Source organism: Carlito syrichta, unplaced genomic scaffold (assembly GCF_000164805.1).
Source record: "Carlito syrichta isolate Samal-C Ts95f unplaced genomic scaffold, Tarsius_syrichta-2.0.1 Scaffold308158, whole genome shotgun sequence".
Classification (NCBI taxonomy): Eukaryota; Metazoa; Chordata; class Mammalia; order Primates; family Tarsiidae; genus Carlito; species Carlito syrichta.
In genome coordinates, this window is record NW_007252254.1 from 271,052 (window position 1) to 298,191 (window position 27,140).

Below are 27,140 nucleotides of genomic sequence, written 5' to 3' on the forward strand. Positions count from 1 at the left end.
CTGGGGCACTGGGATAAAAAGAGAATTTAAAAATACTGAATATTAAAAATACTGAAGTTATCATCAAAAACATCAAAAGCTATTAGCAAAAAAACCTCCTCACCCCCAAAAACACTCCATACTTACATAGTCTCACTGGTAAATTCTAGCAAACATTTAAGAAAGAATGAACAAACACCAAATTTACACAAACTTTATCAGAAAACAAAGGAAGGAACACTAACCCTCTTTTTAAATTATGCTAGCTATAAGCTACATATAACATATATAATATATAACAAATATATAAACATAACATGTAATTTTTTTTTTTTTGAGTCGGAGTCCCACTCTGATGCCCAGACTGGAGGGCAGTGGCACGCTTCTGGCCACAGCAACCTCAACCTGCTGGGCTCCAGTGATCCTTCCACCTCAGCCTTCCAAGTAGCAGGAACAACAGGCGTGTGCTACCACACCCGGCTAATTTTTGATTTATTGTAGAGACCAGGTCTCATCAAGTTGCCTGGGCAGGTCTCGAACCCGTGGACTCACGCAATCCACTCGCCTCGGCCTCCCAAAGTGCTAGGATTATAGACTGAGTCACCGAGCCTGGCCTCATGTAATGTTTTTGGAACTGCCTAACCTGAGTACCAAATCCTGCCAAAGATAAAAAGAAAAGTGAATCAAAAAGAAAGGAAAAAATGAAGGAGGGACAGAAATAAATTAGATCAATATCCTTCATGAATACAGACACAAATTCCTTAACAAAGTAATAACAAAGTGAATCCAACAATAAATAAAGGGATAATACATCATGAGTAAACAGAGTTCATTCTAGGAAAGCAAGATTGGTTTAAATTTGGAAATCAACCAATTTAATTTGCCCTTTTAACAAAATAAAGGTGATAAACCATATGATCACTGCAATAGATGCAGAAAAGTGACAAAATTCAATACCCATTCATGATAAAATTATCAGCAATCAAGTAAAGAATGTCTTCATGCCAATAAAGAATTCAAGCTAAAAAAGCCTACAGTTAACATCATACTTAATGATGAAAATCTGAACTGTTTTCGGTTAAGACAAAATGAAAGGATTCCTGCCTTCACTACTTCTATTCAACACTGTACTAGCAGTTTTAGCCTTTGCAAGGGAAGAAAACGAAATAAAAGGCATTTGAGTCTGAAAGGAAGATATTAAGCTGGCTCTATTTACAGATGATAAGACTGATTATATAGAAATGTATAAGGAATCCACAAAAAATCTACTAGAACTAATAAGTATTATTTTGCAGGATCACAAAATACACTGAATTCTTATATGTCAGCAGCAAACAATTGGAAATAAAACTTTTATAAATCCCATTTAGTTAATAAAAACAAAGGCATAAACTACATGGCTCTAACAGACGACAAACAGACATCTACACTGAAATCTAAAAAACTCTGCTGAGAAAAATTTTAAAATAACCTAAATAAATGGAGACAGATATCATGTTCATGCACTGGAAGACTCAATGTTATTAAGATATCAGTTCTCCCCAAAATGATCTATAGATTTCATGCAATCTCAATCAAGATTCCAGCAGGTTTTACTTACAGAAATTGACAAAATTAATTTTAAAACATATATGAAAATGCTAAGGACTTAGAATATTAATTTATAATAAACAAAGCAATGTTAAGAAAGTGCAAAGTTAGGTGAGATGACTTACCTTAATTTCAACACTTACTATAAAACTACAGTAATTAAGAAAGTGTGGTATAGGATAATGGCAGACATATAGCTCAATGAAACAGAATAGAAAGACTGAAGAGAGAATCACAAATAAAAGATCAACTGGCTTTTGAGAAAGATGGCAAAGGCCATTAGATGGGGGGTAGACTGTATCTCTAATAAATGCTGCTGGAAAAACTGATCATCCATAGCAAAAACCTCCCACTCTACCCCCCAAAAAGAACATCAATCATAATCCTAACTATAAAACCTAAAACCACAAAACCTCTAGAAGAAAATCTTTGCAAGTTGAGCTACACAGAGTTTTCTTGGATAAACTATAAGAATGAAACCACTAAAAAAAACTTATAAATTCAGGCCAGGCACAGTGGCTCACACCTGTAATCCCTTTGAGAAGTTGAGGCAGGCAGATTGCTCAAGCCTAGGAGTTGAAGACAAGTCTGGGCAACATAGCAAAACCTCGTCTCTACAAAAAATTAAAAAATTAGCCAGGCATCGTGGCACACACCTGTAATCCCAGCTACTCAGGAGGCTGAGGTGGAAAGATGCCATGAGCCCAGGAGGTTAAGGCTGCCATGAGTTATGATTGTTGTGATCATGCCACTACACTCCAGCCTGGGTGACAGAGTGAGACACTGACCTGACTAAAAAAAAAGACCTGATGAATTCAGCTTCACCAAAAATAAAAGACTTCTTCTAAAGATGTCACTAAGGAAAAGGCAGACACACAGACTGGGAAAAACATTCACAACATATATAGCAGACAAAGGACTTACATCCAGAATATATAAAGAACTCTTACAGCTCAGTAAGACAGAACCCCAACACAAAAATGGACAAATGATCCTAGCACACACTTCACAAACGAAGATATACAAATGGCCAATGAGCACACGAAGAGAGGCTGACATCACTAGTTAGCAGGAAAACAGAAATTAAAGCCACAATGAGATACTATTATGTATCTATCAGGACATCTTAAATTTAAAAGGCTGATCACATCAAGTGTTGGTGAGGACATGGAGTAACTAGAATTGGTGGGAATGTAAAATGGTACCACCACTCTGGAAGACAGTATATGGATCTCTTAAAAAGTTAAAACATACATCGACTGTACAACGCAGCAACTCTGCTGCAAGTTATTTTCCTAAGATAAATGAAAACATATGTCCATGCAAAGACTTGTATACAAATGTACATAAGTAATTTTCCGTTAATAGCTCAAAACTGGGAACTACCCAACACAGGATAAATAAACTGTGGAAGAGCCATACAATGGATTACTTACTACTCAGTGATAAAGAGGAACACATTTTTTATATACCCAACACAAAAAAATCTCAAAACCATTATGCTGAGTCAAATAAGCCAGACATAAATGAAAAGTATATACCACACTACTCAATGTACACAGTATTCTTTTAAAAATGCACACTACTCTACAATGACAGATCAATGTTCACCGGGAATGGGGCATAGAAAGAAGGATGGATCACAAGGGAACTCTCAGGATGATGGAAATGTTATCCTGACTGTGGTGACAGCTTCAACATACACACGTGTGTGTGTGTGTGTGTGTGTGTGTGTGTGAAAACTCAGCAAACTACACTTTAAATATTGCAGTGTATTGTATATCAATTATATCCCAGTTAAGTTGTAAAAATATTCTTCATGTCCACATATCTTACTGCACTGGAATAATCATTAAAGAACAGTATGAACCTTTCTCTGGATGACCACAGTGACCACACAGCTTATCATCCAAGCCAGGAAACTTACGCAAGTCAAAATAGGTGCTAAAAATACCAGGTTGTATGAATTGGCACTGCCCTGGGCAAATCAGCACTTAGGGCTTTAGGAACAACATATACCCAATCTCTTTCTTGCTGTGATTAGATATCTACTTACATGAAGTGCACCATAGAGTTCACTCCTCAGAAGGCAGAGCACAGCTGGCTACTGCCTCAGAAGTCAGCTGTGCCCATGCTCTTGTTTCACAGATGAGGAAGCAACCCTCCCTCCTTGTTAGTGTCAGGTGCAAGACAAACGCCTAAGCTCCTGCCTCTGAAGAAATCAAAGGACGAAGTGGGAGTCATCCCCACTCCTATTTTCCAAATGTTTCATTATACCACAGTCAGTCAACAATCAGGTTACAGAGAAAAGAACACCGACTTTTTTCACGCAAAGCCCAGTGTGGAAGGGAGCAGCCCTGGGGGCACTCCACACAGGGCACATTCTACACCAGGCTGAGTCTCCTGCATAGATCTAATGACAACTGCTCCTACAGTCCTCCACCTCTCTTTTAAAAAAGGGTGAGGATTACATGCTTCATTTTTGAGTTTATATTTCAAACCAGGTCCTGGAGGAGAGGAGAAAGCATTAAGTTAATAAACAGCAGTCTCCCTACCACAAAGCAGGGAATTATCTTAATTTGATAACAAGTTGTTTCAAGAAAATGAAGAAATTCTACCACTCTATGTATTCTGAAATACTAGGTTATTCTGGGACAGAAACACAGAAAATTTTTTAACATAATTTTCTAAAGAATGATACCATTTCTGTAACTTTCAAGGAAAAAAAAATCCGACAGACAGGACTTGGCTCAATCATACCCCTGACACATTTACCAAAGAATACTGGGTAAAAAATGACAAAAAGTATTACTTGACTAGGCACCCTAAGAAAAAAATGCAGTGTCTTTTCGCAAAGAACAAAAGTACCCTTACAAAAGTACTATTGTCCAGTGAGTCTCTCAATTGCCCTTTTTTTCCTGTCTTTTGTAAATAAAGACAATTAGCAAGTATGCTACACTTGTTAATAACAATAAACAAGTATAACAAGTGTTAACAATTAATACACACAACAGCATTGTGAAAACGACTTCAATTTCACAAGTGCAATCCCTAATAACCTAAACACATAGCCCAGACAAGTACCAGCACCCTCTCCCACCTCAGACTACACTGAACAGATCCCCCAGTTGGTTCCGTCACTCACCAGCCAGGCTGTCAGAAGAGGACAGCATCTTCTCCCTCTGTGCCTGCTTGGAGTAACTGTAAGAACCGAACCCTAAGCCTCACATGGAGCAACCTGGTTTTTCAGACCAGCTGTGGCACAGAAGCAGGAGCTGCCTTTAGCAAAACCCCACACTTAGTAAACAGACAGCCACCAATTTGGCTCAATGCCTGCTTCTTCCTGCTTCTTGAACCTGAGAACACAGCGTGGATTATAAAGTGTGGAATTCAATGGATTGACTTCCTTCTACACCTGCTCCCCAAGGTCTGTGCTGCTGTACAAGGCACCTATTAACAATCACAGCACTTCATTCACTGCACACCTGCACCCGCACCCACTCTGTGCCATATACTTGACTGCCCCACTATTGCCATGCGAGGGAGGACTGCCCTAGTTTGCAGATGGCAGCGTGAAGCTACAGAGTGTAGTTAAGAAGGTGCCTAAGATCCCACCACTGAGCTGACACAACTGGGACGTGCGGTCAGGTTCTCCTGGAACCCTGCACTTAAGCAGGAACAAGGCGGCTTGCTCACAGCAGTGAGCTAATAGCCAACGTGGAGCTTCCTGACAGGCAGAACAAAGGCCTTTCACACTCAGGAGGACTTATACAACCACACATACAACTCTCCCCATCCCAGGCCCTGGCTAGCAGTCACAGGAATTGAGAAGCATCATTTGGTCTACGGCCATACCACCCTGAATGCGCCTGATCCCGTCTGATCTCGGAAGCTAAGCCGGGTCAGGCCTGGTTAGTACTTGGATAGGAGAAGCATCATTTGTACAGGGAAATTCGCCAATTATATACAGTTTTTCCTCTCTCTGAGTCAAAGTGGCTGGTTTAGGGATTTTGCCCAGGAAATTTCTGAAATCCAAACAAGCTGAGAAGGAAAACTGATGTTGAAATCTGGATAGAGGTCATTGTTCCTCACCCAAGGAGCAGCCCTAGCCACGCCCCAGGCTGACATCTGCTGGAAAAAGCTGAGAAACTCAGGGCCACAGTCTTGCCCCAGGCAAGACTACTAGGGACCTTCATGCATTCAACTAATATGAATGCCAAATAGACAATATTTAAAATCACTAAAAACATAACCCTGATCCATACATAGTTTCCCTTTTATTTAGCTAGCAAAAGTATCTTATATGTTTAATTACATTTGGTTTTCCTTGCCATTTTGTTTTTCTTATTTTCATTGGTGATGACCTGAACACTCTGAAGGATAACTCTCTCCTGATACCTAATCTTCTGCTACAAATGCTAACTTTAAATACGATCTAAAAAGTTGGTTTCATTTGAAATCCTCTGAAAGTTCAATAGATCAGAATCACTGGTATGCATTAGCAAGTTAAACCCTATTACTTTCCTACTAGTAGTGACAAGCAGTGGTGGTGATAAAAACTAGGACACGTTCAGAGTGCACTGCTTTGCCAACACAACAGCCTAGAAATGGAGTGTTATCTCTGTTTCATAGATGAGAAAACTGAGTCATAGGAAGATGAAACATCTTGCCCTAGGCCGCATAGCCAAGAAAGACATTCTCTATAAAGAACTTCATGAAACTTCTGGATACCATCAACTATTTCAACACTACTTGGGGAAAAGGAAGTTACAAATACAGAGATTTTAAAAATCACTCCTCTTTTTGCATATCATGGTTATTCTGGCATGGTTATTTCAGAACAGTCATTAGGATGACACTAGAAGCAAAGCCAGGAGATCCCTATCCCAGCAGCTATATGGTGTGACCATATGCCTAAGTGTAGGCCAGTAGAATGTCAGCAGAAGTGCCACATCACACTTTGGGGAAGTCATGCAGGAGCTCCTCACCTGTCCTGTGCCATGAACCCTTTCTGGCAGTCTGGTGAAGCCTATGAACTCCTCAGAATGTATCTAAGTGCCAAAAATAAAATACTTATGACTGCAATGGAAACCAATTTTAATAAAACATAGTCATAGTCACAGATCCCTTTGAGCAGACCATGAACCCAGGTTATGAATTCCTGCCAGGACACACTCTTTCTCCTCTCCTCGCCTTTCGCTCTCCCAAAGGCGATAAAGTGGTGTAACTTCATCCTGCCATCTGTAAAATAGGGCAGTCCTCCCTCGCACAGTGGTGATGGAGCAGTTAAGCACCCAGCACAGAGTGGGTTCTCAGTGAATGAAATGCTGAGACTGTTAACACGCAGGCCTGGAGGAGCAGGTGCATTAGGAAGTCAGCCCAATGAAGTTCACGCTTTATAATCCACACTGTGTTCTCAGGTTCAAAAAGCAGGCACTGACACTCTTGAACCAGGAGAATCACATTCTAGAAGAGCTCTAATGACCCTGCAGAATGGCCATACTGGCCAAGGACTTCTTTCTTTTGTGTGGAAAAATAAAACCTTATATGTTCATAAGGTTCTTATTAGATGCTGTAGGGTATTGAATGATGGCCTCTAAAAAGGTATGCTTGTGCTCTAATCCCTGGAATCTGTGAATGTGACCTTCCTTGGAAAAATGGTCTTTGCACATGTAACTTAAGGATCTTGGACAGAAATCATTCTGGATTATCTGAGTGGGCCCTAAATCCAATGACAAGTGTCCCTATAAGAGAGGAGAAAAGACACAGAAGGAGGGGAAGGTCACATGAAGACAGAGGCAGACACTGGAGTAATGCAGTCAAAAACCAGGCAACATCTGAAGCCACCAGGAACTGGAGGAAGCAAGATATGGAATCTCTCCAGGAGGACCCCAGGAGGGAACACAGCCCTACCAATTCCTTGATTTCAGATTTCTGGTCTCCAGAATTATGAGAGAATAAATTTCTGTTGTCTCAAGTTATTTGATAATTTGTTATGGAAGCCACGGAAAATTAATACAACAGTCAAACCTAATTCCAATATATACAACCTTTATGATTTTCTACCGATATTAAATCCTATAAACTAAATATAAACTGTCTTTTGTGTATGCAATATTGTATATGGTATTTTGCAAAAGCAGCCCTCTAGATAGTCTGTTTTATGCTGCTATAACAGAACATCAGACTTGGCAAATGAACAAAAATATATTTGGCTCACAGTTCTGAGGCTAGAAAGTCTAAGAGCATGGCACCAGCTCTGGTGAGGGACTTCATGCTGTATTATCCCATGGTGGAAGACAGAAGGGCAAGAGAGGGCACAAGTGAGAATAAGGGGGAGGGGCTGAACTCATCCTTTATTAGGTACCACTACCCAGCAGCAGTATTAATCCACCTTGAGGGCAGAGCCTTCATGGCCTAATCACCTCTTAAAGGTACCACCTCTCAACACTGTTGAATTGGAGGTTAAGCTTCTAACACATGAACTTTGGGAGACACATTCGAACCATACAACATGTATATCCTAAATTTATTCTGTATTCAACTTACACTGAAACACTCTTTCTCTTCAATCCGCATTATTCAGTCAATCCAATTTCCTGAAATTTAATAATAAACCAAGGGCTTCTTCATTGTGTTCTTACATGATGCCAACAAGTAATCATAACTCACTTTGTCCTCTTTCCAAACTCCTTCCATTCCCTTAAATCAGTCTCTCATCCCGCATATAAATGTGTTCTTGACACCTCTTCCACCACCCTCCACACCTAGGGCTTACCCTTCACCTGCCCTCTGCCCACCATGGTCTAGGTCATATGGCAGGGACAGCAGATGATCGCCCAACTCTGCTCACATGTCTTCCTCCACCAACTTGGTCACATAAGATAGCATCCCCTGATCCATCCACTCCCCTTCATCTAACCCAGCCTGTTCTTATCTATTGTTTTTTTAAAGATATGTGACTTGCTAATCAGAGATTGTGGAGAGTTAATGTACATTAAAGCTCCAATTATGATCCATCTAAATTAACATAAATGAAGTTGAAATATAAAATACAGTGCTAAAAAATGAAGCTGTAAACCAGAATCAAGCTAGAACAATCTAAAGTAGAAGGAAGTTTTATCTTCTCAACCTTCAGGGCAGGTAACAGTAAAGGACCCAAGACCAAGCAAGGGCAGCTCTCAAGGGCAAACTACATGCTCTCCTGGGCAAATGGGACTCAGCACAGGAGATGCCCTGCGGGGGAACGCACACCCATCTCCCCAGGCATCCCTCCTGTGATCTGAAATGCTTATTCTAGCAATGTGTTCAACAGGAAAACAGATACATTCTCAGTTCCTAATACTGCAAGACTGAGTAAATAAAGTTTAACTGATCAAGGATGACAGATCTACACAGTAAAATATTGGCCACTGTAAAATGGTCAAGACAGAGACTCGTGATATGGTAAGTTTGTGATAAAATAGTAAAGCCAAATACAAAATTATACACATATTGATGTTTGTATAATACATACAAAGTTTAATATCTGCCTATGAAGAAGTCTAAAGGGAAACATGAAGAAAGAAAACAGCTGCTGAGCTACTGTGGGAACATTTTCCCCAATATTAAATATTCTTTAAAGAAATTACTATGATTTAAACACTTTAAGAAAAAAATTAGTAAGCAGACCCACAAGTGATGTCTGATGCCTGGAGGCAGGTACTGCTAGCTTGTCACAGGGACAGATTCGCTGAGCACCTATTCCCCAGATGCGCCTGCCTGGCTGTCTCTCCCCCAGCCTTCGCTCTACAAAAGGGACAGACCTGACATCAGCTCTCAAGCCCCTCCTCCCAGAATCTTCCTTCCACTCTCAAGGCTAAGATGCTTCTTTCTCACCACTCTCACTGTGTTTTGTACTTTCTACTCTAATTATCACAGGGCTCTGTAATTATTTATTTGTTGTGAGAAGTCTCCCAGAGCAAGGAACACACTTATTCACCCTGTATACCCTCAGACATCAAATATAGAGTTGGCCACAATACAGGATTATAGAAAGAAGGAAAGAAATTTTTCAAAAACATGTCTTTTCCAGTTTATTTCTGTTTGCTTTCAGAAGTCAGGCAGCCAGGGTAATGCCATACTGGTGTCCAATGATTCCTATATTCTCTGTGGTAAACAAGAAGTTTTCAAGCTGTCAAACTTGCTAAAAGCACACACGCAGAGCACAGGGGCTGGCCCCGCCCCAAGGCTGCCCACCAGATGTGGCATGCATACGGTAACACAGAGGGAGTCCAGCCCACGGCCAAGTCCAAAACAGTAAGTGCCTCTTCAGTGGGGCTTCCCAAGGAAGAGGAGTCTACATTCTCTCCGTTGTGTTGAACAAAAAAAAAAAGCAACAAAACCTCCTTCTTGCTCATACTCACATACACAGTCGGCCTGAAGGGCAGCGCACTGGGGACCCCCGAGCTGCCAAGAGAATCCCTGACCTCGAGCTCAGAATGTGGCCAAGCACACAGACTATTAAGGAGCCTGTGCTAATTACCACCACATGAGTGGTACAAAGTACCCTCAAGAGTGAGTCCCAAATTTGGCTATACCCCAAAACCTTGAAAAGCTTTGCAAAAACACCACCTCATAAAATCAGAATCAGAATCTCTGGCCATGGTGATAGGAACCTTTTGCTTTTTTTAAAGTTTCAAAAGATACTCAGGCACAGCCAAGTTTGGAAACCATGGCCCAAAGGGGCCAACAGCAGCTTCCTGAGCACACTGTGCACAGAATGCACACTGTGGATGTAGTTTTCTCTTTACCTTTGAGAAATGAGCAGGGTCTATGAGGAGAATGTGGGGAGAGGTCTCCTATAGACCAGGGATGGCAAATGACCTGTGTACCAGGTGCTCCTAAGAAAGAGTAGGCTGGATGGGGCAAGTCCAGGCTGGATGGGGCAAGTCCAGGGTGGGAGGGTACGCAAGGACCAGATCCCTGGACTTTTGGAGTGGGCCATTCAATGGTTCACAGTACTTTTAAAAATGGGCACAACATGACTCTTTTTAATGGCCTTATTTTTCAGACATATTCCAGTAAAATTTGTCTTTCCTCTTTAAGGTTCGACTCAACTTGTAGTTACAGCCATGACTCAAGGGGTAATAATAATACCGCCAGACTGCTTTAGGTTCAAAATCACTGGAGTAATTCATAGTGATTTTGTTAGAAGTTATTATTCAGTAAGCAGAAAAACTGGAACATAAGTACACCAAATTAGAAGAAAACTGCCCAGGTACCAAATGACATCATCAGGTGACAAGTTCCCTTGTCCCACTTAGTCTAGAAAATCTCCACTAAATTGAATTCAGCTCTGATTCTGCCTTCCTCAAAAGGGAATGAGACTGACACTGGCCACCCTAAAGTCAGTCTCCGAGGCAACATTTCTAGAACTGGAAGGGCCAATGATACCAAGACACTCCTGGCGAAGGAGAAGGGACAGAGTTGCCAGATTGTGTGATCATGCTGTGTGAGCAGACCTAGCCTCCAGCAGCAGCCAGATTATTCTAGCTGAAATTCAATGTTACCTACTACCCCAGCTTTAAAATCTCAATGGCTTCCCACATACTTGACAAAGAAGTCCAAACTCCTGGGCCTGAAAAGTACTTTGCCTCTAAGGCTGCCTGCCCTGCCTACCTCCCATGCTCTTCCCTCAAGCAGGAAACTCCCCTGATACCTCACAGCTCCTCCTCAACCAAGCCCCCACTGTGCCTAACCCCAGGGCAGGCCTCCCCTCCTGCCAGGTATGTAAAGCACCCAGTGGTAGTTCCTCCCCAACCCTGCTGTAGCTGCTACATTGCTCAGACTTCTGCATGAAGAAACACCTGACCTTGTAGCCCTACCCCAGTGTGTGGTCCCAGGAATTCTGCTCAGTAGCATCCAGAGAAGGGCCCAGATCACTCTAAAGTGGTTGAACAAAACAAAGATTCTTGCTCTCATTCAGCATATATTATAACATTATAATCAAATAAATAAGACCAAGTGGACTCCAGGCAGGAATGACTCTCAGGGGCATAAGGGAATGTGAGAACACAGCCATGCTGTGGCCCATTGCTTTTATTCTTTTTTGCTGCACTCTGAAACTTCAAATAGCATGACAGGAAATAATAAAAATTCATCAAATCTTTATCAAGAGGACATAGGTTAAAAATGATTAAAAACATTGAGGGGCCAAGTGCGGTGACTTACATCTGTAATCCCAGCACTTTGAGACACCAAGCCGGGAGGATTGCTTAAGCCCAGCAGTTAGAGACCAGCCTGGGCAACATAACAAGACTCTGTCTCTACCACAAATAAAAACTTGGCCTATTGTGGTGGCATGTGCCTGTAGTCATAACTACTCAGGAGGCTGAAGCAGAAGGATTGCCTGAGCCCCGGAGGTCAAGACTGCGATAAGCCATGAGCTGTGATCATGCCACTGCATTCCAGGCTTGGCAACAGAATAAGACCCCAACTTAAAAAAAAAAAAAAAATGACTTGGAGAAATAAACAAAAGCACTAAACTTTAATGACCATATAATTCCCATTCCACAGTTCTAGGCTGCTAAGGGAAAATTATAAAATAAACCAGCATAGGACTTGAAGGCTTTTAAATCGCTAAAGCATGATCAAAAGATTAATAAATCTGGGGAAAGTCTTTAGTCAATGAAAACCCAAGAGAAAATAGACATGCTCACAGGAAAATCTGTTCCTGTGGGAGAATGACTTTGTTAAACCGCAACATTTTCTAAAATACCTATCAAACAAGACTAAGCCAGAATAAAAACAAAGTATGCCACAATGGGGAAGAAAACCACAAGTAATGCAATAACAAACAAAATCAAGACTTTGATAAAAAGAACTAAAAAAAAAAAAAAAGAAATTAAAAGCAAAGCAAAAGAATATGACAGACATGGAAGGTTAGAACTCTTCCCCCCACCCCACAACCCGGGTCCTCTTCTGGACTTCTGAGCTCACTTAACCAGCCTGTCGCTCTTCCCAGCAAAAACCCTGACCACCCTTTCATCTGCTCCACTGTCCCCCTACCTGATACCTGGTCCTGCCCACTGACCCCCAGATACCTCCACACTCCCACTACCTCCCAACAACATCTGAAATAGTCTCCCAGAGTAAAACATTCCAACATCTGCAAATCTGAGGATTTCAAGTAAAACTATTCGGCAATATCTCAGATCCTAAGGACTAAGTCCCAAGCCCTTACTTGCCCTGGCCTTCTCTGGGTCATTCTCCCTCTGGTCCCTGCCAGCCATGCTTGTTTTTCCTTCAGTTCTCCATATACTCTGCACTGTGTCTCCATCACAAGGCCTTCATATAGCTGATCCCTTCACCTGCCCTCTTCCTAAAGTGCCTATTTGCACAAGACACACACAGAAACATTCAGACACACGTGCACACTCAGGTTCATGTTTCCTTCGATGGATTTACCACTAATCATTCACTCTTCATGACTCAGTTGAAATCTCACTTCCTCATGGAAGGCTGCCCCATTCCCTCCAAGGCCAGCTGGGGTCTTCCTCATTAAAGGCACCATGTAGTGATTTTCCCCAGCACTTGTCTCAGCCTGTAGCTAATCCTCTAGGTTTGTGCTTCTCTGATCCCCCACTAGATTATAAGCCTGAGGCACAAGAGCCCCTCTCCATTCCTGCTTGCCACTGATACTTCGGCACTTAGCATGGTGCGTGGCCCAAGACAGACCCTCAAAAACTGTTTGCCGAACAAATAAGTGAATAAATGAGCAAAGTTCCTAAAGAACAAGACAAATCATGTGAACCAGTTTCTTTTATTTTCTTTTTTTAAGAATAAAGAAAAAAAGAGTTTTGCAAAGTTACAAAATCCAGACTGGAACCTGAAAGAAAGCAGGTTTACTACACACCAGACAACCTAAGAAGCAAAAACCAATACCATACAAGAGAAAAAGAGACTCTTGCAAGATTTCAAGAAGAAAAAACCTTCAAAAATGGTAACGGCATCAAGGCTAGCTCAGATGTCTCCCCACAACACCAACACTAAAAAATCATGTCCTTAAAGCTATCTAATAATAATACCATATTTTAATTCCCTTGTGAAAAGCTGAACATTTTGCATTATTTTTCTTCCACGCTCTTCAGTCTTTTTTCATTTTCATTAGTTCAATATGAACTGAATAGCTCATAAAACAAGGCATCGAGTAGCATTTCTCTGTGACTCAACACTCTGTAAGGTACAAAGCTGGACCCAAAAAAGATGTCACCATGTGGGTTGGCTACAAGGAGGTCTAGCGTAAGAAAATGTGTGATCTGTAAGTGTTTTTAAAAAACAGTTTTCATTGCTCATTAAGAGACAACACGGAAGACAGCAACCAAGAAAGCACTAAAACAAGAAAACACAGCTTGGTGTGATGGCTCACACCTGTAATCCCAGCACTTTGGGAGACAGAGGTGAGAGGACTGTTTGAGCCCAGGGGTTTGAGACTAGCCTAGGCAACTTGGCAAGACTTCATCTCTACAATAAATCAGAACAACTGGATGGGTGTGATGGTGTGCGTCTGTGGTTCCAGCTACTTAGGAGGCTGAGGCGGAAGGATTGCCTGAGCCCAGTAGGTCGAAGCTACGGTGGCCATGAGCAATCCACTACACTCCAGCCTGGGCAACAGAGTAAGACTTTGTCTCAAAAAATAAATAAATAAATAAATAAATAAATAACCAAGAAAGCACAATACAGTCAGCCACAAACTCAGCAATCAGATGCGCAAAAATCCTGACGGCAGAAAATGGTTGAAGTCCAATAATACAAGGCAAAGTGTTTCCGACTGAAATAAAACAGATTCTAAAAATACCCTGTTTACAATAATTGAATCTAAAATAACAAGGAAAACCAAAGACAAAAGTTAGGATGGCAGAGGTATGAGGGAGGTAACTATTTAAATTCTGAACAAAGGGAAGAAGATCTGGCAACATTAATACCAGAGGATAGCTAATAATAAAAACTATTTGGTGTGGAAAAGATGTTACTATATTAATAAATACTCAATAAAGAAAGATGTTATCTTTTTAAACATTTACATGCTTAACACAGAGTTTCAAAATGGGGAAGATGAAAACTGTAGTAATACATGAATAAAGTGTCAAGTATAACTGCCCTTTAAGAGATTAACTCCTCATTAACAATATAGCAGATTAAAATAAGACAATGAGAGGACTTGAACAACAAATTTCATAAGCTATGATAAAAACCAAATGTTATTCCCTATAGCAAACACACTATCTTTCAAGTAAATGGTATCTAACATTTCTCACATTTTATGAGTAATCTTAAATGTCAGATGCTTATAAATATCATGGAGTAACAAGACACAGGAAAAATTAAACTAGTGACAATTACTGACTGAAAAGTGGAAACTGGAGCTAGGTGCAGTGGCTCACACCTATAATTCCAGTACTTTGGGAGGCCGTGTGGGAGGACTGCTTGAGCACAGGCGTTCCAGACCAGCCTAGGCAACATGTCTCTACAAAAAATTTAAAAATTAGACAGGCATGGCAGTCCATGCTACTTGGAAGGTTAAGACAAGAAGCTTGCTTGAGCCCAGGAGTTTAAGGCTGCAGTGAGTCACTGTACTCCAGCCTGGGCAACAGAATGAGACCACAACTCAAAAACAAGCAAAAAACCAAAAATGTGGAAGTCAAAAAGGCTGAAATGTTGAAAAGAGATTGTGGTAATATCATAACGCACAAAAACTGAAACTCAGAGCCGAAAAGAAAGTAAATGCCTCACACTTACAGCTGAGAACCCTGAGGGAGCACAGCATAGCAACAGAGGAAGTCAAAATAGAACAACTTATCAGAAAAAGTAAAACCCCCTTCGAATTAGCTCTATCTCACACTGGACATGAGATGATCTGCTGTGACCCTGTCTGCCTACCAGAAGCAAAAGTAAATCCTCTCTGAAGGAAAACATCATCATCCTGAGCCTAAAATTATTTTGACAATTTTTCATAAACAATGTCTGTCAACCAAATTACCATAGGCATAACAGGAAGCAAGACCAAAGAACAGAAGCCAAAAGAAAAACCAGACAATAGAAACAGATATACAGAAGAACCAGAGATTTGAGTTTTCAGACATACCTTAAATAAATATGCTGAATATATTCAATGAATGCATCATATTCATTGTTCTCGGAACACAGTGGAATTAAGCTAGAAATTAATAACAACACTATAACTAGAAAAAAATTCCCCAAATTCTGGGAAATTAGGAAATACACAGATCAGAAGCAAATACAAAAGAATATATATTATGAGCCCATTTATGTCAAAGATCTAAGACTCAAAACTAATGTACAGTGTTAGAAGGACAATGGCTCCATTTGCAGAGGGGAGGGTGATGACTAAGAGAGAACACAGGGGAGCATCTTGGACCCAGATGCATTCCACCACTTGATCCAGGTGGTGGTTACACACTGAGCCATTATATTTGTGTACCTTTTGGTATGAAAGTTATGTTTCAATTTAAAAGTCCTTTGACAAGATATGGTAGCAAAAATATGCCATTAGCACAAATCTGTAAATTTTGTGATAAGGCTGACAATAATCTAAAAACATGTTAGATAATGGGGAAAAAAAGATATATAAGCAGAAAATGAGAAGCATTTTAAGCTGGCAACATTCGCCTACCTTACAGCATGAAATAGGTTTTTTTTTGTTTTTTGTTTTGGTTTTTTTATTATAAAGATGTGGGGTACAATTCAGGGTTAGGTATACAAAGACTGATTATGTAGGTACCCTTGATGATGGGGTGTGCCCCTCCCTCCCCAGCAGTTTCCCTGCCAATCCCACCCAAAACAGTTTTTAAAAAGAAAGATAAAGCTACTAATACCATAGCCAATGAGGGCAAATTTAGCTCTACAAACAAAGAGGTCGTTTTAAGCCCTAAATATACAAAGTGGACTATCTGAAAGCACGTGTAAAGCCAACACATAAAGACAGAAATACAAGTGGCCGGCCAGGGGCTGTGGCTCAAGCTTGTAATCCCAGCACTTTGGGAAGCTGAGGCAAGAGGATTGCCTGAGCTCAGGGGTTTGAGACCAGCCTGGGCAACTTGGTGATATCTCGTCTCTACAATAAATTAAAAAATAAGCCGGGCGTGGTAGCATGCGCCTGTAGTTTCAGATACTTAGAAGGCTGAATAGAAAGGAACACCTGAGCCCAGCAGGTAGAGGCTGTGGTGGCCCGTGAGCATGCCACTGCACTCCAGCCTGGGCAACAGTGAGAGAGAGGGAGGGAGGGAGGGAGGAAAGGAGGAAAGGACGGAAGGAAGGAAGGAAGGAAGGAAGGAAGGAAGGAAGGAAGGAAGGAAGGAAGGAAGGAAATACAAGTGGTCAATGAGCTATGAGAAATGTTCAACCTGACTTGATAAACAAAGAATTGAATTAAAACAAACTACCATTTTTACACTACCAAAGTGGAAAAGATGTTCTAAAACTTTAATGCAGGGTGATATGGGGGGATAGAGAAACATACTTTCAGAAAGGCCTGTTGGGAATATAAATGAGTGTAAGTTCTAAAGGCAATTTAGCAATAATACACCAAAAGGCTTTTTGTTTTCATAGGGCAATACTGACATGTTTGGTCATCAAAAACAATGCCACATTATTGCAGAGGCTGGGACACGAGGCTGGCAAATGCCCTTTCTCCGAGGCTGGCAAATGCCCTTTCTCTCTCCATGCTGTTGTGTACTTGCTCTTGTGAGGCAGTGGCCCTCTCTCTTAAAGTGCCCAGTGCCAGTACCCCACCTACCACAAATCTAAAAACTATCTGTCTTTAGCTTTATCATGGCTTTGCTTTGTCCTCTGCAGACACGAATAGTAGTGAACCCCTCTCCGGTTTCATGAGTCTTATTTGTATCATTTCTTCATCATGGCTGTCTAAAAATCCATCCCCAAATATCTCCTCCTACCTACTTTGGAAGTCGGATCCTTACCTCTTTATGATACAGTTCTGGGCTATTTAGGAGGCAGGGAGGAATCTTATCTAATGTGGAGCTAATTTATTCATATCATTCCAGCTACAAATCCCATCTGTTGGCTGATGCATGATCATACAGCAGTTTTCACTTGACTGGTTGTTTGTAACAGGCATGCAATTTTAGTAAAAGTTGTGAATTCTGGAAATTACTGGAATGGGTGGAAAACCAAGTGAGATAGTCCAGGGGAAACACATTCATCCATCAGCACTCACTCTCTGAGCACATGTGCCAGGCACTCAGTTGGGTTCTGGGGGTAAGGAAGCAAACGCCCAAGTCCTACCTTCCAGGAGGACATGGCCAATCAAAGTGAACCCTGTATACAGATTCCTGCAGTCTACTACATTCGTAAGTGATGGGTTCTGTGTTCAGATAGCAAATAGTGCAGGGGATTAGAAATGAGAAAGATCATAAAGTATGAAGTTCAAACAAGAAAATCCCTTCACTCATAATCCCTTCTTCCTGAACATTTACCATAATATTATAAGAAAGGGATTGGCAGTAGCAGGATACTGCTGGGGGTGGGAGGGGGTTGCACTACACAACATCAGTATGGGTACCTGATCTCAAACCAGGCAAAGTGGGGACGAAAGAGAGGCCTAAACTTTGCCTGTACAATGTCCACTTGTATACCTAATCCTGAATTGTCCCTCACATCTTTCAAATAAAATAAGTAAATAAAAAGAAAATCCCGGCATCACCTTCAGCCACAGGACCCAGACTTACTGACTCTACGGGGGTATAACTGGTAGGAACTAGGCACCCAATAAATGGCTTCAGATGCTCCCTGTTTACCCCATACTTCATCTGCCATCTCTGACTGTTCATGGGATAAGCTTCTCCGCCCTGGAATGTTTCTCAGAAACCTCAGTTTTAATCTCTCTCTTGTCCTTTCAGCATGTCCTGAGATGACAAGGTAGTTTTCAGAGCACTAACAAAATTTAAACTAAATGTGAAAGAATCAGTGTCCCTGCCTGAGGACTGGGAATCACCCAAGTCTAGCCCACAAGAAAGGGGTTCCAGTCGCAGAAGACTCCCAGATGTTTTCCCAACACAGGACAGGCTCTACATTTGAACTGACAACAGAAAGTCAAATATTCGGTGTTCTCAACACATCTCCTCACGGAGACAATATAAATCAAGGTTCACTGTCAGACCAAACAGACAACACTAACACAGTAATTCATATAGTACCAGAAGCATAGTGCCATACTATTTTTTCCACAATTTTTAATTGAAATATAATTTGCATACAAGTACCCTTTTAAATTGTACAATTCAGGCCAGGCATGGTAGCTCATGTCTATAATCTCAGCACTTTGGGAGACGGAGGTGAAAGGACTGCCTGAGCCCAGGGATTCAAGACTACCCTGGGTAACTTGGCAAGACTTTGTCTCTACAATAAAATCAAAAAATTAGCCAGGCATGGTGGTGCATGCCTGTAGTTCCAGCTACTTGGAAGGCTGAGGTGGAAGGATTGCCTGAGCTCAGCAGGTCGAGGCTGTGGTGGCCGCGAGTGTGCCACTGCACTCCAGCCTGGGTGACAACTCAAAAAAAATAAAACTGGTGGATAGCTCCCTTACTGCTTGCCCCCTTGCAGCACACTCAATAAACCTGTTTTTCTACTTTTAAAAAATAAAATAAAGAACAAAGTGTGCAATTCAGTCCTTTTTAGCATATTCACAAAGTTGTGCAAAGCTTATTTCTATCTAATTTTAGAACATTTCATCACCCCAAAAAAGAAATCCATACTAATTAGTAAACCCTCCTTCTTTCCCCACAGCCCACTGCAACTACTAAGCTACTTTCTGAACCTACAAATTTGCCTGTTGCAGAACATGTCATAGACATGAAATCACAGAATATGTGGCCTTTTGGGAGTCTGGCTTCTTTCACCTAACGTAATGTTTTCAAGGTTCATCCATGTTGTAGCATGTGTCAGTACTTCATTTATTTTTCAAAAGTCTTTTAAAAATTCACACTTTTTACCCCAAGTGAAATTCCATGTTAAGAATTTATACTATAAAAAATAATCAGAAATGTACAAAAGGATCTGTATACAAGTGTGTAACACATTATGAATAATAGGAAAAAAATGGAATGTTCAACAATAAAGACTGATCAAACACATACATTTCTATGAAGAAATACTATGCAACAATAACAAACAAAATATTGAAAGATATTAAAATAGGAACAAGCGCATTGTTAGCTGAAGAAAGCAGGTCAAAAACTGTATTTTAGCCGGGCTCGGTGGCTCAGCCTGTAATCCTGCACCTTTGGGAGGCTGAGGTGAGTGGATTGCCTGAGCCTGTGGGTTCGAGACCCGCCTGGGCAGCAAGATCTCATCTCTACAATAAATCAAAAATCAGCCAGGCGTGGTAGCGCGCGCCTGTAGTTCCAGCTACTTGGAAGGCTGAGGTGGAAGGATCGCCGGAGCCCAACAGGTTGAGGCTGCGGTGGCCGGGAGCGGCCACTGCACTCCAGTCTGGGCGACAGAGTGAGACTCCAACTCAAAAAAAAACAAAAACAAAAACTGTATTTTATAAAATGTATTTGTTAAGAATGATATAAATCAAAATGAAGGATGATCATCCCTAATCCAAAAACCCAAAATTCAATATGCTCCAAAATCCAAAACTTTCTGAATGTCAACATGATGCACTAAGGTCATGCTCAAAAGAAATGCTCATCAGAAAATTTGCAAACATTTCTGATTTCGGATTTTCAGATTAGGAATGCTCCACTTCTAAGTATAATGTAAATATTCCAAAATCCAAAACATTCTGGTCCCAAGAATTTTGTATAAGGAATACTCAACCTGTATAGTACCAGTATCTTTGGGTAATAGGAATATGGATGGTTTTTAACTTCTTATTTATGTGTATATACTTAAAATTTTTCAACAACAGCAATTTGTCTTCAATATATTTTTTCTATTGGGAGAAAAAACAAGTTTTGGAATGTAAACAGAAAGGTGTTCAGAGTTAAATTAAATTCAGTGTTGCTCATGTTTTCATGTATATATGTGTGTGAGAGAGACACAAAGTGAAGATATAGATAAGCCAATCAATTCATTGTTAAAAAGAGTTATGGAAGGCAGAAAAAAGGACAACATAAATGCAGAAACTGACTTAGAAAACAGAAAAATAGAACTGATCAATAATCCAAGAATTGGTTCTAAAAACAAAGAAAACAAAAATGCTAAAGTTTAAGGCACCTGACAAGACAAGCAAGCTAAACAAATAAAATTAGAAAGCCAAAGGGTGACTATCGAGAGACATGTTGTCAAAGTACACAATAGCACATGCTACTAAATTTGAAGGTATGGAATTAGTGAGAAAGGAAATGTAAAAAAAAAGAAAGTTAAATTACAGACATGTATTCAAAAAGTAAAAAGGCTCAAATTATCAAAAGCAAAAAGTAAATATTTTAAGAAAGTTATCATTCATAGCCATACCTCCCTGAAAAGTCTTCCTAACAGATCATTTAAAGTAAGTTCTCTCAGATTGGGCGCGATGGCTCACGCCTGTAATCCCAGCACTTTGGGAGGCCAAGGTAAGAGGATTGCCTGAGCCCACAGGTTTGAGACCAGCCTGGGCAGCATGGTGAGACCTCATCTCTAAAAAATAAAATAAAATAAATAAAAATGTTTTTAAAAGTAAGTCCTCTCACACTGAAGAAACAACCAATCCCAAAGCTATATAAAATGGTATGGGCCAGGCACGGTGGTTCATGCCTATAACCCCAACACTTTGGGAGGCCAAGGTGAGAGTACTGCCTGAGCCCACGGATTCAAGACTAGCCTGGGCAACTTGGTGAGACCTCATCTCTACAATAAATCAAAAAATTAGACGGGCGTGGTGGCGCATGCCTGAAGTTCCAGCTACTTGGAAGACTGAGGCAGTAGGGTCATCTGAGGCCAGCAGGTTGATGCTGCAGTGGCCGTGAGCATGCCACTGCACTCCAGCCTGGATGACAGAGTGAGAGACTCCAACCCAAATAAACATAAATAAATAAATGGTACAGAACATATAAACTTATGAAAAGTTACTAAATGAATTTTACAGGACCTGTTTAAATACAAAATCAAAACACAACAAATGCAATATGTATAACTATTATATGTCTAATTACATTAAAAATAGAAAAAATAAAATTCTAAAAAGTACAATAAGGGTACCTCTTAACCCAAAGAAGAGCATACACACCAATGGGAAAATTCTAAACACAAAATTAGGGAGTAAGATTCAACACTACCAAGAATGGTTTATTATTAGAAAATGTGCAAATAACCAAAACCAAATTAAACACCTAAATGCTCAGAACATGCCAATGAAATTCAACACCTATTATTATTAAAAACTCCAAAAACCTCAGATGAAAGGATAATTAATTTACATGGTTAAAAAAAAGTCTCTTCTCTCCAAGAAGGAGAGAACAATATTAATGGAGAAAAGGTACAAATATTCCCAGAAAAGTGAGGAATAAACCACTTGCAGTTACACCAACACAAAATAAGAAGTTTAAAAAGAGAAAGAAAAATCCCCTTTATATCAGTAACATCAACAATCAATCCATAAATAAATAAAACAAAATTATACCTGAAAGTACCTGAAACTAACACTAACCCAAGGTATCAGATCCTATACACAAGGAAAACGACTCACCTTGACTGAGTTACAAAAGAAGGACTGAGGCCAGGTGCAGTGAATCAATCCTGTAATTCCAGCACTTTGGGAGATGGAGGCAATAGGACTGCCTGAACTCAGGGGTTCAAGACCAGCCTGAACAACATGGCAAGCCCTCACCTCTATAATAAATCAAAAAATTAGCTGGGCATGGTGACACATGCCTGTGGTTCCAGCTACTTGGAAAGCTGAAGGATCGCCTGAGTCCAGCAGGTTGAGGCCGCAGGGGCCGTGAGCGTGCCACTGCACTCCAGCCTGGGCGACACAGTGAGACTGTTTTAAAAATTAGGGGGCATACTTTATGTCTAGATAGGATAGCCTAATAACATAAAGAAAAATTATTTTTGGCGAGGCACAATGGCTCATTCCTGTGAGTGGTCAACACTTTGAGAGGCTGAGGCAAGAGAATTGCTTGAGCCCAAGAGTTCGAGATCAGCCTGGGCAACACAGCGAGACTTCATCTCTTTAAAAAAAAAAATTTACCAGATGTGGTGGTGCACGCCTATAGCCCCAGATGCTTAGGAGGCTGAGGTGGAAGGATTGCCTGAGCCCAGAAGGTCTACACTGCAGTGAGCCGTGATCATGCCACTGCACTCCTGCCTGGGCAACAGAGTGAGACTCTGACTCAAAAAAAGAAAAATGACTTTTAAAGATTCTAGTGCAGCCGGGCTCGGTGGCTCAGCCTGTAATCCCGCGCCTTTGGGAGGCTGAGGTGAGTGGATTGCCTGAGCCCGCGGGTTCGAGACCTCATCTCTACAATAAATCAAAAAAAAAAATTAGCCGGGCGTGGTAGCGCGCGCCTGTAATTCCAGCTACTCAAGGATGAGGCAGAAAGATCGCCGGAGCCCAGCAGGTCGAGGCTGCAGTGGCCGGGAGCGGCCACTGCATTCCAGTCTGGGCGACAGAGTGAGACTCCAACTCAAACAAAAAAAAATTCTAGTGCTATTATTAGAGTCATACCTTACACAGGTAGGTTCTAAAGTCAGCCCATAAAGCCAAAATTATAAAGTCATACAAGAAAATAGTATATATAGAATATATATATGTATATATATATATCCACCAAATAATATAATGAACACTTAGATCAACTGACATGAGAAAATGTCCACCATAAATTGTTCAGGGGAAAGAAAACTAGATGTAAAGCAAAAGGCTCAGTGTGAGCTCATAGGTGCAGGGAGGTAAAGACACAGATGTACAGAAACAAAGTAAATACTCTAGAGTGAGCAGGTAGCCACCTCTGAGTGGTGAGACCATAAGACTTTTTGCATTTAGAACTTTCACACAGTCCTTTATGGCTTTTAAATTTGGGAGGAAAAAACCTTAAACATAAAAAATTTTTAAAAACCCAAAATATTAACAGCCTGTTTTCAGGTGGCTGAATTTGGTTGCTTTTTAATTGCTTTAACATACTTTTCTGCTTATTTCTACAATACTTTTCTGATTATTTCTACAATAATCAAACACACAAAAATAAAACTGCACAGAACTGTTAAGATGTAAATCACAAAACATCAAAAACATTAATTCAGTCCTTCTCATTCTTCATGCTTACATGTGCCAAATTCTCAGTTATTCTCCAACCACAGTATTATTTTCAAGCATCCAATTCAAATTTTACCAGAATTGTTGCAATCAGAAAGAAAAAGATGAAAAAGTTTAAGTGCTTGCACACATTGTTGAAATCAAAAAGGAAAGCCAAAGGTGGTGAAGAATCAAGAAAGATATGACTCCAAGGTCTTACCGTAAAACTGTTGTTGACGTTTTTGGTGCTGGATTCGGCCACACTGGCATCTGTCAGATCCACCTCATCAAATATGATTGACTGGAAGGAGATAAACACAGGGACCAAAACAGGCAGGTCCTCAAGAAACCAGCCAGCACTGTCCACCGTGACGTCCAACCCCACCAAGCACCTACAGATACCTAAGTACCTTGAAACCACCCCTCTAACCAAGAGCATCAGGCTCACAGGTACAGTGCCATGATTTCTTTTTTTAATCCAGGGAGTTCATTTATGATTGCATCATTGGAGCCAAGGACAACAAAAAACCAACAATACTAGTATTTCTGTATGCATTTTCTGTAGCACCAAAACACTACTGTTAATATCAGCGAATTCACTTTTAAATATGAAATATGTCTTCACATAGTATCCCACCTGAGAAAGCTGGGGTCTGGACTGAGGACTCTCTGTCCTCCTGGCTTTAGTTTCTGCAGCTAGCACGTTTAAGGAGAAAAGTCCTGCCTAAATAAGTTATTCTAAGGGGAAAGAGATAGGCCCAAATAGAAGAGATCTGGCCATGAAAGAAAACAAGGCAGCAGAGCAGGAGTCTAGTCCAGGAGAGAGACGGTGAAGCTGCAGGGCAGGGCCTGGGAATTAGGCCTTGACCTGCCTCCATTTCAATCTCCTCTCTCCCTCAGCCCACCTCCACCACCACTCTACTCCCCTTTAACTCCCACTCCCTCTATTCTACGACGACTCTACGCAAAACCCTTGGAGGAAATTCTAATAGCTAAGAAAAGAGACTCAGCCATTTAAGTAATCTCCTCCTTCCTCCTAAAAAGACTTAAAATAACTGTAAGAGGCTTTTTTACTTTTCTTTTTGCATAAATGAAGGATGTGGTCAGAACCTTTCTAAACAAGCTGCTTTGTTCAATTTCAAATTTCAATGCAATAATTTCCTAGGGATACATCTCAAAATGTAAATTATTACACTTTCAGATTTTTTAAATAACAAAATATCACTACTGGCACCAATACTGATACAAAAATACAAGTATTCAGAAGACCAGCCAACACACTGGTGTTTGAAAGTCCAATACCACATTCATTTAAACATGGCAGTCTGACTTTCACTGGCTCCTCTTCTTGCATCTGCATCCACTTGGTGATTTTAAGTCTTACTACACTAGGGCACACAGAAAGTAGGCTAATTGCCAGAAAGCCCAGAAATATGGAATTTCACATTTCTAGTCACACACTAAGAAGCTCAATACACTCAAAAAAAACTTTCAGTCCATAGTGACAGATTCATAAGCCTGTGATCCCCCATTTTTCTGAAAGAAAGATATCCAATTGCAATGTGGTTATTGCTGTGACCCCTTTTTCCTTTTCCCACTAGTGATGACATCAAGAAAGGAAAATAAGTAAAAATTAATTTTTAAAAGAAATAAAACAAGCCTCGAGACAAATAAACCTGACAGCCTAGAGCACTAAAAATTAGCTGAAAATAATGATCTGAGACTCGAAGCCCCCCCAACTCCTCCCTGCAGTCCCCAGGGTGTTCACCCACGTGCTTCCTATACCGTGTCTCACCTTAGCCGTTTTGGCATAGTACAGCGTTCGCCCTCGAAGCTTAAAGTATCTTCTTTTCGATCGCTGGAATGAATTGTTCTGTTTGGTCAGCATCCCCTCTTTGATGATGGTCTGAAAGTACAGAAACATATTCATGAACTTGTGTTTTTAAGGTGCCCTTTTGCTCCTCCAACTGAAGCACACCCTGTTGTGGCTGATGCACATTTGTGTCTGTAACAGAAAATATTTCTCACACTCTCACCAGACTTTGACCTATGAACAGACTAGCACAGCCGGGAAGGGAGAGAGTGCACCAATCCTCTAAGGGTTGATGGTGTGCCTGTGCTGAGCAAGGGTACCAGAGGCCCAGCATGTGCTCTGGATATGCCAGGAGATGAGTAGAAGGGGATACTGAGGCTCACAAGACCACAGTAAGCAGCAGCTGGGAGGAAGACTGGGACATGAGGCCAAAGCATTCTCCCACTTCAGCATTTGGTATTTTTCAGCTATTCTTGGCCCTGTCTCCATGTTCTTTGGACTCTTGCCATTTCTCAGGATCATGCTGCCAAAACTGTCTACGTCGGCTGCTCCGGGGCTCAGCACGGCTCCAGGCCTGCGCCCTCAGCCCTCTTCACCATTCATAGGACAGGCATATACATCTGCACATACCATGAGAGAGAAGTGCCTTGGCCAAAAAAAATCTCATTCCACAAATCTCATTCCACAAATCTGATGTGCCACCCCACAACAGGAGATATCCTCTTAAAAGAATCCAGAAGTGGACAGCAGTCCACTCACCTTGGCTCAATCAAAGCCATGAACAGAGGGAGAATGGCTTCTGTTCCCCTTACCTTATGTGTCCCACGCCAGAACTTTCAGTGGGATTCGTGAGCCCGCCCCAACACCAAGAAGTCAAGTGCTCAAGGAACTTCACCACTAACACAGTCAAACCAATCAACAACATGCATGAAGGCAAAAATCTGACTCTAGTGCTGCAGAAGGCCTCCAGCTGCACACACTATCAACCATGGACAGGCACAGGACCATACTGGGCAGATGGTGCAGGCAAGCACACAGTACCCTGGGATCTCCTCTCCTTATCCCAGCACGGGGCATCCAAACGTACATGCCAGCACACACGAACACTTCCAAGACGCTCCACGTAGCACCATGTGCCAATCATGATGAACTCCATGATTTCGATGCTGGCCTGGTAATATGAACAGCAGCCGTTTCCACCTCTAGAGGATCAACCCAAGGAAAAACTGCTGAAGAATCCACTTACTCACTCTGTGGCTTATACCTTCACCTCAGACTTCTGGAGAAGACGCCTACCTTCTCTCCCCAGTAATGAAAGAGTGCCAGGAAGAAGGAGAAGAACACAGTACCCAACGATCAAGTATTCTGATGAGGCAGAAGAGATTCTCTCACCCCACCCTCACCCCCAAACTCTAGGCTACAGTCATTAGCATCCAGGTCCTGTTGGAAACAGAACTAGGATGACCCAGGGCAGAGAGAAAGCTTCCCTTTAGATCCTGGTAGCTAGGATATAAACCA

The 27,140-nt window shown here is 41.2% G+C and overlaps 1 protein-coding gene across 1 annotated transcript in view; it reads right to left on the bottom strand.

The window, feature by feature from the left end:
- Positions 1-25,814, bottom strand: part of DGKD (diacylglycerol kinase delta) — an 84,561-nt gene extending 58,747 nt beyond the window's left edge. Inside the window, exons 1-2 of the mRNA XM_008065106.2 lie at positions 25,605-25,814; positions 24,030-24,110 (exon numbers count right to left, since the gene is read on the bottom strand). Coding sequence (XP_008063297.1) covers positions 24,030-24,110; positions 25,605-25,739 — 216 coding nt within the window. The 5' untranslated portion in view covers positions 25,740-25,814. The remainder of the gene's footprint in view (positions 1-24,029; positions 24,111-25,604) is intronic.
- Between the last annotated feature and the right edge of the window lie 1,326 nt (positions 25,815-27,140).